A 17,647-nucleotide genomic window follows, 5' to 3' on the forward strand; every position below is an offset into this window, starting at 1 on the left:
CAACCTCACACATCTACCATCTACTCAACAACCTCACACATCTACCATCTACTCAACAACCTCACATCTACCATCTACTCAACAGCCTCACACATCTACCATCTGCTCAACAACCTCACACATCTACTCGACAACCTCACACATCTACCATCTACTCAACAACCTCACATCTACCATCTACTCAACAACCTCACACATCTACCATCTACTCAACAGCCTCACACATCTACTCAACAACCTCACACATCTACCATCTACTCAACAACCTCACACATCTACCATCTACTCAATAACCTCACACATCTACCATCTACTCAACAGCCTCACACATCTACCATCTGCTCAACAACCTCACACATCTACTCAACAACCTCACACATCTACCATCTACTCAACAACCTCACACATATACCATCTACTCAACAACCTCACACATATACCATCTACTCAACAACCTCACACATCTACTCAACAACCTCACACATATACCATCTACTCAACAACCTCACACATCTACTCAACAACCTCACACATCTACTCAACAACCTCACACATCTACCATCTACTCAACAACCTCACACATATACCATCTACTCAACAACCTCACACATCTACTCAACAACCTCACACATATACCATCTACTCAACAACCTCACACATCTACTCAACAACCTCACACATCTACCATCTACTCAACAACCTCACACATTTCACATCAGCAGAACATACTTGATGACTTCCTCCGCTGATTCCCCCGTTTGCCCTGTGTCTGGCTCCAGTACCAGCTTGATAGGGGTGTCCAGTGAGTCCGAGAAGATGCGCTTCACTTTGCGGCTCACAGTGACAGGTGTGGCGGCGTCCACGCCGAGGCTCTTCTCCAGTAGCACCTGGTTCACCGCCAGCCCCATGTGCAGCAGATGGACGACGCAGCTGCCGTCTTCCCCAACCTTCAAGATGTCCATGATCAGCGTCCTAGGACAAAGAACATTTTTTGTTTGACGCCGCACTCAGCAATATGTCAGATAAATAATCAAGTATGGTGTCTGATTGATAGGGGGAACAATCTAAGCCACTCCATCAACCAGCCGACCTGTCTGGTCGCCTCTTATGACCAGCATCGGCTGCTGGGACCTCCATATTATGCATTTAGTTTCCATAAACCAAAATAAAACAAGCATGAAATACTCATATCCCCCGCCAATATGACATGTCCGGTTGTGTGCAGTGCATTAGCTCCTGTGAACTATGTTCACTGGGCATTTTTGTAAATGGCCTGATTCCAGCACTAAACAAAGTTATTACTGGTGTTGTTTTGCCATCTGCAGTTTATGATAGAATACGTGACTGTATTTGTAATGAGTAAGGATGAGACATACGGACGAACAACTTCTTTAATACAATTAGGAGCTATGTTGCGGTGTAGGTTCTAACACCGTTATGAAGCAAGTGAAGTACAGAGTATCGTTGACAAGAATATATACAGGATAGGAGGCAGTGTTTATACAGTTGGGTGGGTTTAAGATCAGTTACACTGTTGTATTTGTAATGAGTTGTGTTATTACTTAAACAATAATCAGAGAAGTAAGGGAGTTCTTACTTTACTTAGAGATCAATGAGAGCAGGGGCACCATGAGGTGTACTGAGAAGTACAGCACCAATCATCTGATGATCTGAGTAGTAGACTGGAGTCTGGAATGCTACAGCACTGGCATGAACAGTAAACAACAAGTCCAGTGTAGCTCCAAGACAGTGAGTTGGAGAGTGAACGAGTTGAGTGCGTCATTTTCCGCACATTAAAGAAATCTTCAAGTTTCAGTTTTTCACTCAGATGACAGTTGAAGTCCCCATTAACTAGGACATGTTCACATTCATGCTGCTTTGAGAGATTCTGAAGTTTCTGCATGAAGTTAGTCAGTGAATGCAACAACCGTGTCCATGACACTTTTGGAGGAACACACAAGAAAGGAAATGTATTCAATACTACGAGATGACATAATGTGCCAAGTTTGGTGAAGAAATATGGTACGTTTTTCAAGATCTGCTCCAGAAACGAGGACTACCACCATTTTCAGTCTAAGTCGAAGTCGTTGCCATGGAAACTCGAAAAATAATTTTTTTAAATCCCAAACTATCAAAAGGCACCAGTCCACCACTAAACCTATCTATGTGCCAAGTTTGGTTAAGATATCTCTCATGGTTTTTGTGTTCTGCTCCGGAAACAAAATGTGACGGACGGACAGAAGGATGGACGTACAGCACCTATTCCTATATCCCCTTTCCACTTAGAGGCGGAGGATAATTAAGCCAATCAACTATCCATATAACAGTCTACTGCTTCCTGATTGGCTGATAACAGAATGGGAGGAGGTCGTGTTGCATTATTGCTCTGAACGATGTCACAAATTTCGTAGTGTTGTCTACAGTTATTTTTGCGTTGATGATTAAAATCTATAGTCTGTGAAGTGATAATTATTTATTTACTTATTTATGATAATTGACTTCAAAATGTTTTAGTGTTAATTGACTTACAGAGTTTACTTTTATATGCAAATATCACACAAAATACTGCAGTCAATTCTTAAATGAGAACCAGTGATCTAAACTAACATAAGTCCACTAGTCTGAGACTATCCCCCTTTTCCCTGAGGTACATGGCAACTCTGTAGCAGATCATTTTGCGAACCAGTGAAAATAATTATCTATTTATCTGTGAACCACAAAAAGTATTGTACACCTTCATAGCCCCTCCCAGCATCTGTACCTGTTTGTTTGTTTGTTTGTTGTTTAACGCCGCACTCAGCAATATTCCAGCTGTCTGTAAATAATTGAGTCTGGACCAGACGATTAGTGATTGATATCACGAGCATCGATTTAAGCAATTGGGATACGATGACATGCATCTATCAAGTTAGGAAGCCTGACCACCCGATCCCGTTACCTGATTGTAAACAACTCACTTGTCTGCAGTCAGCTCTCCGAACAACTCGATGGCTGCTGGGCTCCAGACACCCTCCGCAGCGCGGACCCCGGCCAGGGAACACAGTACAGTCTGAGCTGGCAGCGTCTGGAACTGTTCCGGGAGCTGCCTCACAGCAGAACACGCCACAGTGTCTGATGTGCCGAAGTCCACGCAGAACACCCGACACTGTCCTTCCTTCACCCAGCACACCTTGCCTCGACACCAGGCCTCGTCATCACCGCATGCACACGCACACATCTGTCTTGACTGCAGAGCTTCTATTACCATGTCACCTTCTGCCAGATCATTGTAAAATTCAAACATATTTTCCGTCAACTCGTCCACACCATGCTTCGAGCTTTCAGATCGGATGTAGAACTCACTCGGTGTGACAGTGTGGATGATGTGGATCGAGATTCTCTGGCCCTCTTGAAGTTCCATGACAGTGTATGGATATGGACTTGTGTCCAATTCTTCAATGTCAGTTAAAATTTGGTCTTTTGGGGAATTATCAGAAACGACACTATCTACACAACTTCTACCACCACCCTCTGTGACTGCTTCAACCCCCTTGCTATCTACACAACTTCCACCACCACCCTCTGTGACACAGCACAGCCCATCATTAAGCAGCTTCTTCTTCACATCGACATCACCATCATACAACTCCACACTGTACCGAACATCCCCGTCTCTCAACCTCTGCACAACCTCCAGCGACAACACCTTCTCATTGGTGACCTCGAACAGGGTATCCATGGCGGCATCTTCCTTGCCGTCGACCACGGCCAGACAACACAGCTTGCAGCTCACGGCCTGCACCGGTAGCTTCAGGTGCTCCGGCTTGATGGCGTAGATGTTTGCCTTGACCACTACATCCGAGTTGCCATAATCCACAAACTGCACCCTGCATGTCTCCTGGCTAACAGTCTTGACCGTGCCGCGGTACCACTGCTCGTCTTCAGCGTACCGGGCAATCACAGCACATCCCTCCTTCAGCCAGCCCTGCGTTGCTTGTGGAGTCTCATAGCCTTCACTTATTGCTGCTGCTACTTCAGCGAGGCTGTGCTCCGCTGTGACCGTCTGCACCCAGAAGTTGAGGACAGAGTCCACGTGGCTGACGTAGACCTGCACTCTCTCCCCTGGGACCAGCTTCATCTGCCGGAAGCCACCTGCTGATATCAAAAGACAAAAGGGTGAGATTTTATTTATCCTCCAACATCATTCTCCCATCTTCTTCAGTTTGTAGACAGTAATAAGCAGTGTCTTAAGTGTAAAAAGTACTGTTAACAGCTTCAGTAGCAGAGCCATTAGTGATGTCTACAATGTAGATATCGCCTGAAGTCACCCAAGCGATATCTCCTGTGAGAGCCAGTTCTGCAGCGGTATCTACAATGTAGATAAAACTTACACTCGACGGCAGATGTGTAGATATACTACTCAAAAGAGGTTTAAGACCAAATCTTTCCATATTACCATTGTCATTCTTTAACTTCTTTTGAAGTTGCATCAGGGCCACTGGAATTGACAGCTACTTTAATTCACTCAACAACATAGTCACAAACTATCTCAGGTCTGGAAACAAATCAATGTTTAAACGTCTGTAATGTAATGTCATCAATTCCCTTGGCCCCAATGCAACTGTGTGTGAGCTACTCAAGAGAAGTTAACAATTGACAATAGTAATATGAAATGATGGGATGTTCTTAACTTCATCTGAGTAGTATATGTATACAGCATTACATTCATACTAGCATAGCAAACTAGGCAACAAGCTAATTTGGTATTCCAAAATTAGATTTCTTCCAGTTTTGTTTCAGATGACGCAAGGTTTGCCCTGGGGGCCATTATGACCCCCTTGCTGAGATACATGGCCTTATGGGCCTTTGTTGGGGGTCATGTTTACACAATATTGACTGATGTCGTATTTCATAATAAAGTACCTATAACTGGATTTGAAGCCCTGTTTGCCCCATTTATGTTTCTAGGTTTGTCTGCACATACCTGCGCTTGTCGCTTTCACCAAAGTGGTAAAAGTCGAGACCTGCATCACTTAATGCTTTCCTCCCACATTAAGCCGACACCCTGGAGATGTATGTTTGTAATAAATAAAAATATTTTCTTCCACTGACCCTGTCTTTAAATCCTATTCAAAGTATTTATGTACTATATATGTTGTTGTTGATCTAATTAAATCCTATTTAAAGTATTTATGTACTATATATGTCGTTGATCTAATTAAATCCTATTTAAAGTATTTATGTACTATATTTGTCGTTGAATACACAGTGCCATTTAGAAAGTGGTCAAATGTAACAAATGTTATATTTGGGATAACACTTTCTTAGTAAAGTACAGATTCTCATACTTTCTGTCCGGGATTCGAACCCACACTTGCCAGAGTGAGGCACCTAATCGCCAGCACACAAAGTCAGCGATCTAACCCACTCAGCCAACGAGGCTTCCACAAAAATGAAAGTCCGACAACTGGTAGTTAGATCACGTACTTTGAGTACCCCTCTGACAAGTGTAAATTGTTTCATTTTTGTGGAAGCCTCGGTGGCTGAGTGGGTTAGATCGCTGACTTTGTGTGCTGGTGATTAGGTACTGGTAGGGTTGCAACGGGTACTCGAGTACCCGATAACAGGTCGGGTAGCTTAGGACTCAAGTCCAATTTTCAGGACTCGAGTACCCGTTCAGGGGAGATAGCTCCAATCGCCTTTCGTAACTCGTAAGTCACTTCAAAATGGGAGACAAAGCGGACAAACGTTCAAATGTTTTAGAAAAGCCATGCAGGCATTTAATAAAAAACATAATACCTTAGAATAGATCAATAGATGTTTGATTACCTTTTATTCGCAAAAGCATTACAAACAAATGGGACAACATTGAACTACGGGTACTCGAGTCCGGTTCGGGTATTGTCTGCCGGGTACTCGAGTTCAATTTTCGTACCCGGTCGCAACCCTACGATTAGGTGCCTCACTCTGGCAAGTGTGGGTTCGAATCCCGGGAAAGGACATAACCCCCAACAAGTAAGAGAATCTGTACTTTTCTAAGAAAGTGTTATCCCAAACATAACATTTGTTATATAAGTCGTGGTTATACTAATTAAATCCTACTTTACAAATTTATGTACTATATATATATGTCGTTGTTGATCTAATAAAATCCTATTTAACGTATTTATGTACTATATGTCGTTGTTGATCTAATTAAATCCTATTTAAAGTATTTATGTACTATATATGTCGTTGATCTAATTAAATCCTATTTAAAGTATTTATGTACAATAAATGTGTCGATCTAATTAAATCCTATTTTACGTATTTATGTACTATGTGTCGTTGATCTAATTAAATCCTATTTAAAGTATTTATGTACAATATATGTCGTTGATCTCATTAAATCTTATTAAAGTATTTATGTACAATATATGTGTCGATCTAACTAAATCCTATTTAAAGTATTTATGTACAATATATGTTGTTGATCTAATTAAATCCTATTTTACGTATTTATGTACAATATATATGTCATTGATCTATTTAAATCCTTTTCAAGTATTTATGTACTATGTGTCGTTGTTGATCTACATAAATCCTATTTAAAGTATTTATGTACTATATACGTTGTTGATCTAATGAAATCCTATTTAAAGTATTTATGTACAATATATGTCCTTGATCTAATTAAATCCTATTAAAGTACTTATGTACTATATGTGTCGTTGATCTAATTAAATCCTATTTAAAGTATTTATGTACAATATATGTCGTTGTTGATCTAATTAAATCCTATTTTACTTATTTATGTACTATATATATATGTCGTTGTTGATCTAATTAAATCCTATTTAAGTATTTATGTACTAAATATGTCGTTGTTGATCTAAATAAATCCTATTTTATGCAAAAACAATTGATAAATGGCCATTAACTACTAATTTCGCATCATTCTGCATCTATGTATGCCGTCTGCCCCTTACTGTTGGCCGCCTCTGTGATCTCCTCCTGAAGCAGCTGCAGAACGCCGACATCTTCGTCCTCCAGCTTCACCTCCACACTGTACGCCGGGGCCCACGTCTTGAACGTCACCGTCAGCCTCTTCTCCTTCACAGCCTCGTCAAACGTCTCCACTAGCGACTGTGACCAGGCCTTCACTCCGGCCAGCGTGCAGTGATAAGCTAGAGGATGGGTTGACATGTTGCCAGCTGTCAGCACAGCCAGTCTCTCCATCATCAGAACATCTGTGTTACCGTAGTCCACAAAGCGTACTGTGACCTGCTCCTCAGCAGTCGACTCCACGACCGCTCTGTACCAAGTGTCATCTTCAGTGAACTTGGCGCAGCACACCATGCTAGGTTTCAGACCAAAGATCCTCTCTCCACCAGTTTCGGAATATTCTGCTTGTAGAGCTTCTGTCAACTCTGTCAGCTTGTCCTCTTCACTGGACAACTGAAGGTAGAACGACCCATCCACTTCCATGTACGCCAGGAACCCAGTGTGAGTCCCGCTAACGTTTTGGTCCGGGAAACTGGGAGGTGCTGGTGTGTCTCCTGTGTCTGGGGAACTGGTGACCGACACTCTCCGCATGGCGGGTTCTTCATCTAACAGCTCCAGCCCCACACTTCTCGTTAACTCGACTTTATAGGGAGCTGTCTGTGACAAAAACTGGACATTCATTGTTTTCCCATCGGTCATGCTGACAAACTTGTCCCTCTGCTCATCCGTCCAGCTGGTGAAATCCTTGAGGATACATTGATAAGCATAGGGAGCAATGAGCATGAACTTCCTAGGAATCGCTTGTACATAGGCTGAGTTCACTCTCTTGGAAAAACCGACATCAATGAAGTCCACCTGAACACTGCTTCCCTCAATGTCCTTCACCATACCCCTCTGCCAGGACTGGTCCTCCGGGAACCTGGCACAACATGGCTGTCCATTCTGCAGAGCATCAAGCTTATCAATTGTACCTTTTGCATAGACAGATTTCAGGTCCTCTTCAATTTTCCTCAAGTCTGCTTCGTCCTTGAGGAGCTGTACATAGAAGGTTCCATCGGAGGAGATGTTGGACACGACTCCAGGTTGTACCTGACTTGGGGTTTTCTGCGCCGGGGGCCGACTCGGACAGAGGATCTCCGCTAGATCCTTTCCCCGCTGAATCTTCATCACAGCAGTGTAAGGGATTTCCTGAGAAACAAACTTGGCACCGATTTCTTTATCAGCAGCTTCTTCTCCCAGCACATGCTGGAGCTCCGACGTGAGAGTTCCGACGCCGTTGAGGCGGCAGCAGTAGGCCATGGGAGCCACACCTAACAGCTCTCTGCTCAGCTGTTTCAACTTCGATGGAGCAACAACATCTGAGTTTCCAAAATCCACAAACACCACAGACACCTTGTCGCCTACCACCTGTGTAACTTGTGCACGGTACCATGTGCCATCGTCCGAGAACAATGCCCCACAAGCGAGACCTACAGCTGGCAACACGGCGTTAATGGGCAACTTCTCAATCTTGTTGCTGAAGGCCAGGACTGTATTCAGGACCTTGGTCTGCTGCAGATATACATCACTTCCTTCCACGTGGGAGATGCAGGTAACAATTTCCTCACCTGGGACAGTTTGGGGTACATAGACTTGTTCCCCAGGGGGAATCTTCTCTAGTGTCTGCGCTGCCTTCTCTGGAGGTGATCCAAAAGGTCTCTTTTGGTTTCCCCTAGATTCCTGCCTTGATGGAGGTGACCCAAAGGATCTGGTTTGTTTGCGAGGTTCTTCCCTTGGTGGTGGAGAACCAAAAGGTGTTCTCTCAGAATGAACATTTGACGAAGGAGATCCAAATGATTTCTTGGGAGACTGCGTCTTTCTTGGACTGTCCCGCGATTGAGGGGGTGAAAATGCCTTCTTTGGAGAAGCATGATCAGATCTGGGGGGAGATGTAAAGTTATTTTTAGGGGGTGACGTGAAGTTATTTCTAGGGGGAGAGGGGGAGCTAACAGACCTCCTGGGGGGTGACGTAAGATCTGGCATCAGATGCTTCATGAGATTCTGAGAGCCATGGCTCAGTTCCACTGTGTATGGTGCCGTCTTGGTGACAAATCGGACAGTGAGCTCCTTGTCTTCCGTGACTTCAGAGAACTTCTGCTTCTGGTCTCCCTGCCATGTTGCCATGCCCTGCAGCCTGCACTGAAACGCTAGTGGTGGAACTGTGAAAAAGTCCACTTCTAGAGACTTTACACTTTCTTTACTGATGGTATCAGAGTTGCCGAAGTCTACAAACCGAACACGCACTGTTCCCCCTTGTACACTCTCTATGACTGCTCGGTACCAGGCGGCATCCACCGTGAACTTGGCACAACATGGCGTCCCCTTGACACTGGAGGTCAGTGCACTCACCCCGTCGGAGTTATACAGCTCCTGAAGTCTCTCTGAGAGCTCGGTGACCAGGTCCTCTGCGGACGACAGCTGCACATAGAAGATCCCGTTCTCTTCCACGTGCGTCACGTAGGCTGAGTTGGGCTGGGAGGGGACGGTCTGGGGGTTGTAAATCAGGGACAACTCGCTATTCTCTGGCCCATTCATATCGGTCTTTAGGAAGCCTTTCTCTTGCAACTTCTGCACCACATCTACACCATCAACTAACAACACAACATCCTTGCCTTGCTTGAAGGTACATGTGATTTCTTTCTCTGCTGTTAAAGTTTCAAAGTAGGCAATAGCATCCTTTGTCCACACTCCGGCCACTGGGTCAGCCTGTTCAAGGGCACACTCAAGAGCATAGGGTCCTGGTGAGAGCATGTTAGGAGAGAGGATCTTAATATCTTCCCCCTTTACGACATCCGAATTGCCGTAGTCGACAAAGTGAACGGTTACATTATTTCCTTGAGAAGACGTCACCCTGCCTCGGTACCACTGTCCATCCTCGGAGAACCGAGCACAACATGGCTGACCACACTGTGGCTCATCCAGCAGTGTGCCCGCTCCGTATCCATAGATACCAGTCAGTTTCTCCATCAGTCCTTGCAGGTCGCCGTCAATGTGAGACAGATGAACGTAGAACTGCCCCGGACTTTCTGTCAGGCATACAAACACTTGCTGTGTCTTGCCAGCGGGCCGATGAGGCGCCGGGTAGTCCAGTCGTCTGGAGGCCGAGGGTCGGGCAGATTTTGGTGGAGAGTCTTGGAGGGCTGGAAACATTTTCTTCATGGTCTCTGTGATGGATTGTCCAGACAGTGCCACATCCACGACATGTGCATCCCTGTCAACTGCTGCCACCGTCAGCTGCACTTCTTTCTCTGTCACAAGGTCATGGAATGTGTCGATCATCTCCACACTGGCGCCAGAGGTCAAGGCCAGCTTACAGTGAATGGCTTGTGTGGGGAGTGTAAGGAACTGGGAACCAATCGCACAAACATTACTTGGAATTGCCAACTCGGAATTGCCGTAGTCCACAAAAAAAACATTGACACCACTTTTGTCGACGTGTTGCACCTGAGCACGGTACCAGGACAAGTCCTCGCTGTACTTGGCAACTCCTGCCATGGAAGGCTGAGGGCTTGGCAGCTGGATGGCGTTGCCCTGATTGTAGAAGCCTTCCAGTTCCTCCATCAGATGGTCCAACTGAGGCATCATGTTTGACAGCTGGAACCAGAAACTGTCGAGGGAATCAATGTGCGACACAAACCCTGTCTCGGTCTGACCCACACGTACAGACACTGTGTTAGGGAACTTCATCATGGCTGCAGACGACTTCATGACAGCAGGGGACTTCATCATGGCTGCAGGGGACTTCTTCGATTCAGACGCACTCTCTTTCACTTGTTGGGCAACTCCTGCTGACACAATTTCTGCTCCCACATCTTGACCCTTCACCTCCAGTTTCACTGTGTAGGACCCATTCTGTTGTGACATGAAGGTACACACAGCACCGTCTTTAGTAATGTCCTCTAGGACATATTTGGTATTGTCTGTCCAAGCTGGAGACGAGGCGAGTGGCCGGACTCCATTAAGACTGCACTGAATGGCTTGCACAGGTACGTTGGTAATGTGGGGAGACACTTCCTTCAAGGTGTCTGCATTCACAGTGTCACTGTTCCCAAAATCCACAAACAGGACATCGACCTTCTTGCCCCTCATTGTGGTGACCAGTGCACGGTACCACGCATCGTCCTCACAATACTGGGCGACGACCGCCATACCAGGGAGGATGCTCCGGACTGGCGTTGCCTCAGCGGAGTAGATCTCTTGCACCTTCTCCACAAGGTTGTCCAGCTGTGTCTGACTGCTGCTTAACTGAACCCAAAATAGTCCAGGATTTTCCACCCAAGACACAAACACTTCTGCTTGACTAGTCAATGTTATATCAGGCCTAGGAAAGGTTAGTTGCTTAGCTATATGCACAGGCACTCTCGGAATGTTACTTTTAATCAAGGTCCCATGACTGGCTTCTGCCATTCTCTCTGCAATGTCAAAACTCTCGACAGGATCCTTCAAGCGCACAGGAACCCTTCCATCAACAGTCCTCCCATCCGGGACAGCCAGCAGATGCTTGTCAAGGGTAAGAGATTCAAACATCTCCGCCGAGGCATCACTCCAGGCTTGAGAGCTGCTCTTCAAATTGGATAACATGCATTTGATAGCTTGAGCTGGTTCACTTCGAAACACAGGTTTCAGATCCTTCACAGAACTCAGAGGAATCCTCTCCGTGTTGCCATAGTCAATAAAATACACCTCCATCTCATCCCGGTCCACAGTCTGAATCACTCCTCTGTACCACTGAAGGTCTTCCGAGAATCTGGCTGCACACAACATTCCTGCTGAAGCTGTCTGAAGACTGAGCTCGGCGGGACCCAGCTGGTTGTACTCCTTGTTCAGCTGAGTGGTCAGACCATCGAGTCGACTGGCAGAGTTAACAAGCTGGCACCAGAAGCTGCCGGGAGTGTACGCATACACCACCACGACTTCATTATGGCCTGAGTACAGCTCCACTGTGGGGGGATTTCCCTTACTAACTTGAGACGATGCTCCCCCTGCATCAACTGGGATTGAAGCTGGAGTGCCATTGGAGTTCAAGGTCACCCGCATGTCTGCGTCCCCCTGACCAACGTGTATCTTCCTGGTGCAGCCCGCCGAGACCTCTTCGATGCAGGTTGTATTTGTACTTGCCCCAAAGTCTACATTGATGTTCTTCCCTGCAGGACTAACCAGTTCTACGGAGAGAATTCCTTTCTCTGGTTTCATCCCCCTGAATGTGGCTGTGAACGTCTGGTCCAGGGCCAGGTCCTCGAACTGGGCAGTGAACTCGGGCGGCCAGAAGCCTTGTGTGGAGGTGACCCCACTCAGTCCACAGTTGACTGCCATTGGTTGCAGAGCCAGGTAGGCTGGCTGGATGTCCTTCACCTTCTCCGCTGAGATGCACTCAGAGTTGCCATAGTCTATGAACCGCACTTCCACCATCCCACTTTTCAGAACACCTACAACATGATAGACGTAAAGACATCAAAAGCTGATCGTCAATTTGTTTCAACGCAATGGATAGTTGAACGTTCGTGTTTGAGAACTTACACTGCACATGTGGAACTGATGGAGTATTTCTTCTTACCTTTGTTTAACATTGTTTGCTGACATATCTTGTCAATTAGTACTGTTTTTTCGTCCTAAAAGAAATCAAATAAGACCCTTCTCCTTTGTTTGGTTGGAAATGTAAACATCCTTCATCACATGTTTACATTCCCCCATCCCTCCCGTGGAGCTGAGTCTTATCAGAATGATGTCTCCCTCTGTACTGCTTCTCCATCACATGTTTACATTCCCCATCCCTCCCGTGGAGCCGTGTCTTATCAGAACAATGTCTCCCTCTGTACTGCTTCTCCATCACATGTTTACATTCCCCATCCCTCCCGTGGAGCCGTGTCTTATCAGAACAATGTCTCCCTCTGTACTGCTTCTCCATCACATGTTTACATTCCCCATCCCTCCCGTGGAGCTGAGTCTGATCAGAATGATGTCACCCTCTGTACTGCTTCTCCATCACATGTTTACATTCCCCCATCCCTCCCGTGGAGCCGAGTCTTATCAGAACAATGTCTCCCTCTGTACTGCTTCTCCATCACATTTTATGGATTTCAAACTCATTTCAAAAGTGAGGTAGGCCAATTTTATTTTTTTTTAAAAAGCCTCAGATTTATTTTCTTGAATTTTGTCCTTAAAAGTTAGGTAGGTATAAATAGAATACTCCGGAGTAACAAAATTAAAACAACTCAATTTTTCAAGAACATTTTATCATATCCCTGGCACTCAGCTTGTGCACAAATGGCAATATAACAATATTCATGTCATGGGTGGAAATGCATAAAAGACCCTGCTATGTTGGCAGCATGGGCGACGTTTAACTCTTTCAACACCAGCCAACCAGAAGATTACTTATCATAAATTATAGATGAAGCCAACAACAGGTCTAATTAATCCTATTGTTTATAAATATGAAAGTAATGTGTATTACATTATTTAAATAATTCATGAACAACTTCATAAAGTTTGTTTTAAATAAACATAATGTAAGCTAAAACATTCATAATGTCCTGATTAAGGACCAATGAAGCAAAATTTTCACAATTTTTCGGCCAATATAAAATTTTACAAAATCCACATACCTATTTCTTTTATATTTTTTATTTATTTACGTAGTCGGAACATTATTTCAAAAATAATTAAAAATAATATCTGTCATCACTCGTTTCCCAACGATAGTAGCTGTCCGCTCACTAACATGAGGAAATACCTCCGATTTCGAAGCTTTGTATGAATAACACATACCTTGAAGGCTGCCATGTCAGTATACATTAAAAAAACTTACATTGTTTCACCGACATAATCTGCTACAAGATTCATGATTGGTCAAATTTAAGCACGTGACCTAAGGCAGCCAATCAAATTACAGCAATGGTACTGTCCTCGTGTATGATAATTTTTAGACTTTGACGAAAGGTTTGGGTTAAATCATGTTATTCTCCACATTTTAAGCATGAAATCTCGATCTATTTTAAAAATATGGAACTTCATGGATGCATAGTGCTGGGTTACGAGCTGTGACAAATTTTTCTTATGCATATATTTTGGCATTAAAGACATCGTGTCCGAGCTGAGAAATCGAGGCGACGAAAGCTGAGATGTCATTTGACTTACATTAAACGCGATCGCACGAAAAGATGGAAATAATAACTTAGATGTCACTTTGGCAACTTTTAGATATATTTTTGCTGATTTTATTACTTTGCATAATATATTTAAAGATTTGCTTGAAACGTCTTTATTTTGCTGTTTGACATGTTCGATGAGGACCCGTTGTCAAAGTGTGTCCGAGAATTTTGTTTTCAATAACACTGCGGGAAATAGTGAATAATTTTTTAATCTATTGATAAAAAATGATAAAATCAAATGGAATACATATTTCAGACACTGTGAAATGTGATAGATTTAATAAATGAATGATATGACAAGTAGGTTAATAAAACTTGGACGGTCTACCCTGCGGTGTCTGGTGACTCGTGGCTTCTTGGCCGGTGTACCGGCCAACAGTGTTGAAAGAGTTAAACTGGTCACCACTGCGCTTAGCGTTGACAAGCTTTGAAGGAGGCGAGTCTTATCAGAACGATGTGTCTCTCTCGGTACCTGTGATGACGGCTCGATACCATTCCTCGTCTTCAGTGAACTGGGCGACACATGCACTCCCCAGGACTGGAGGCGCCATGGTGCCGGCGCTGCCTTCTAGACTGCTGTACTGATGGTGAAGGTCCTCCATGAGGCTCTCAAGGTCGGCATTCCATCTTGCCAGCTGGACACAGAAGTGCTCTGGGTCTGTGATGTGGGACACGAACACCTCCTCTTGTGTACCCGGAGTTATCTCCACTTGCTTGAACTCCCCGGGTGACCTCATCATGCCCCGACTCGAAGCTCTGAAAGAAACATCTTCATGATTTACTCTAGACTTGCACCACTCATAACCAACTGCACATTAGAAATATACCAGTGCAGAAAATGCAGATATTGGACAAGTTGTCCCTGACCCTGATGCATAGCAAAGATGTTGGCTTGTACTTAGAAGTTTGTTTGACTGCTTGACTGAACACGTGGAGTAAACCAGGTGAACATGCCTCAGATTGGACAAGTGCAAGTTGGAATAGCTACTATTATTGACCTCAAATGTAGTAAAAACATTGTAGTTGAAATGGAGTAAAAAGATCATTGATCCTTATCCTGACTCATACTAATTGCTTTTCTCATCACATTTCTGACAGGCAGTGGAAACTTCCTGTCCTGTGTTCCTGGAGAACAGTAAAACAGCACACCCGAATGCACCCGAGCCACGCAGGTGCACCAGAAGCATGTGATAAGACCGGTTACGCGTCACTCTCTCCTCCTCTTGCCTAGTGGCCAAAACACTCCAGAGGGAAAGTGGGGACGGCAGGGTGAGTGAGTGTGGAGCATGATACTGTCATAATTCTTCTTGTCAGGTACCATCTCCTTCGTGGTGAAAGAGAGGAGTTAATCTTTTGGATATTGTGGACTTAATAAAAAAAGTTCAGGAAAGATTTTCTCTCTTACTTTAAATGATTATGGCTTTAAGAAAAGGTTGTTAACTTAACACAATCTTTGTCAGTCATGTTCTGAATTATACTCACACGCAAAAGTCGAGTATGCAGTATACATGTTATTTATTTTCAACAGTAAAGACAAGAAATACTAATAGGGCAAGATTGACAAATATTTGACTGAAGACAGTTTAATGGATTAAAAGGCAGATGACACAATCGTTTTTTTAAAATGTTAAGGGCTTACACAGTTTCGGGTCAATACCCAAAACCCTTGTGAAGGCCCTAGGGATCCTCCTGCACACATCCAGAGCAGCTGTGCGTAGTTCATCGGCAGTTGTAGGGACTGGGTGCACATTGTGCAGACGCCTTTGAACCTCATCCCACAAGTGATCGATGGGGTTCAGATCAGGGCTGAGGGCTGGCCACGGTAGAACACGGATGTTGTGTTGTTGCAGAAAGGCCATGGTAGCTCTGGCAACAGGGGGACGAGCGTTGTCCTGCTGGAAAATGTGTTGTTGATGTGCGGCAAAAAATGGACTAACGTGGGGTCTGATCACTTGCTCGATATACCGATATTTATTGTTCTGGAGACTTCTGCTGTAGTATTCCTAGATAACGGAATAAATGGTCCTCTAAATCTTTGTCTTCTGGAGCTTGTCCTCTGCAGGTAGATGTGTAGGGCTCCAGCTGGGCACAAAGACAACTTAATGTGTCTTCTGATCCAAAAATGGATGAGATTGTTTGATTGGTTGTCCCAGTAGATGAGGAAGTCCCATCTAAGGGCGAGATGAACTGATGTGTTTTCGCCGTTGTCGAATCTTGTACAGGTGAAATCGATCACATGACCTCCTGGCTGCCTTGGCTAAAGCCAGTAGAAGTTCAGCTTGTTGTTGGGGCGGTAAGATGTTTAAGCAATACGATCACAAGCTGGAGATCTGAGTTTCTTTTGTTGATCTTCCAAGTCTGTACGATCTCAAAAAGGCTTTCAATTCTGAAATTTTTGTGATGGTTTTGATGGCCTTGACAGGGCGTCCGCTAATGCGTTTGACACTCCTGGGATGTGGACTGCCTTTATTCTAAGGATGAGGTTGTCTGTCAGATTGTAGAGTTGAAATGTTAATCTCAGAAGGGGTGCGTGCCCCATCCTTGTAGACAGGCGTCTAGGAACAGATGCTGGTTGTAATCCGGATCGTTCAAAAAGGTTCCTCTGCAGACATTCCACTTGATTGTCCACCAATGAAGGTATTTCTTCAGCTGTTGTGGTGGTTAAAAGTCTGAGATGTGGATGATCGAGGAACTGTCTAAAGAATCTCTAAATGGGATGAAGTTGCAGTCTGCCTTCTACTGTCAACGCTTGGGCAGAGGTGAGTAGTCCTAGCAGCACTTGCCATTGGTTGACAGAGGTCTGTCTGTGAACAGCTGCTGGAAGAAAGCTTGGAATCCTTGTCCACCAATCTTCTGGTACTTGAATCAGATTCTGCTTTGCAAGAAATCTGATCCCTAGGAATTGGAGGTCCTTGGATGGTTGAAGGTCGTCTTCTGATAATGGATTCACCAAGCTAGTTGGTTGTCCAGGTAGAGGGAGCAATGGATCCTCTTGTTGTGAAGGAATTGGTTTGGTGAACTGTGTGAACAACCACAGGGATGCAGAAATTCTAAAGATAATTTTAAGTGATGTCCTTGATACAGGAAACAGATTTCCTGAAGGCTGGCTGAATGTGACATGCCGGTAATCTTCCTATAGATCTATGCTTAAGAGACGGTCGTGTTGCCTTAGCTGGGCTTAGATGAAGCATTCTGAACTCCTCCGGCTCTTGAAGATACTTTTCCTCGAATTCCTTCATATTGTAGATTAAACAAAACTTTTGGTTAATTCTTTTTGGGGACCAAGAAGATTGGTGAATAGAAGCCTGTGGTTATGACATCTTGCTGTACAAACCATACTGCTCCCTTGACGAGAAGTGTGTCGATTGCTCCTGTTAACTTAGGTAGCAGAATTTCTGAGTATTGCATAATCAGTGGGTTGAGTGAGAGAGGAGGTTCCTCGCGTAGATTTGGCTTGTAACCCTTCTTGAGTATGGGTCATCCAGGATGTCCCA

The 17,647-nt window shown here is 44.5% G+C and overlaps 1 protein-coding gene across 2 annotated transcripts in view; it reads right to left on the minus strand.

Moving 5' to 3' along the window:
- The window catches only part of LOC124128750, a 60,753-nt gene that overhangs the window by 22,185 nt on the left and 20,921 nt on the right, over nt 1–17,647 (minus strand). For both annotated transcript variants that reach the window (XM_048400671.1, XM_048400672.1), the window contains exons 3-6: nt 14,626–14,909; nt 6,948–12,428; nt 2,958–4,134; nt 730–972 (exon numbers count right to left, since the gene is read on the minus strand). In XM_048400671.1, the coding sequence (XP_048256628.1) occupies nt 730–972; nt 2,958–4,134; nt 6,948–12,428; nt 14,626–14,909 (7,185 nt within the window). The remainder of the gene's footprint in view (nt 1–729; nt 973–2,957; nt 4,135–6,947; nt 12,429–14,625; nt 14,910–17,647) is intronic.

The sequence above is a fragment of the Haliotis rufescens genome, unplaced genomic scaffold (genome assembly GCF_023055435.1).
Source record: "Haliotis rufescens isolate VD_foot unplaced genomic scaffold, xgHalRufe1.0.p SCAF_2, whole genome shotgun sequence".
Classification (NCBI taxonomy): Eukaryota; Metazoa; Mollusca; class Gastropoda; order Lepetellida; family Haliotidae; genus Haliotis; species Haliotis rufescens.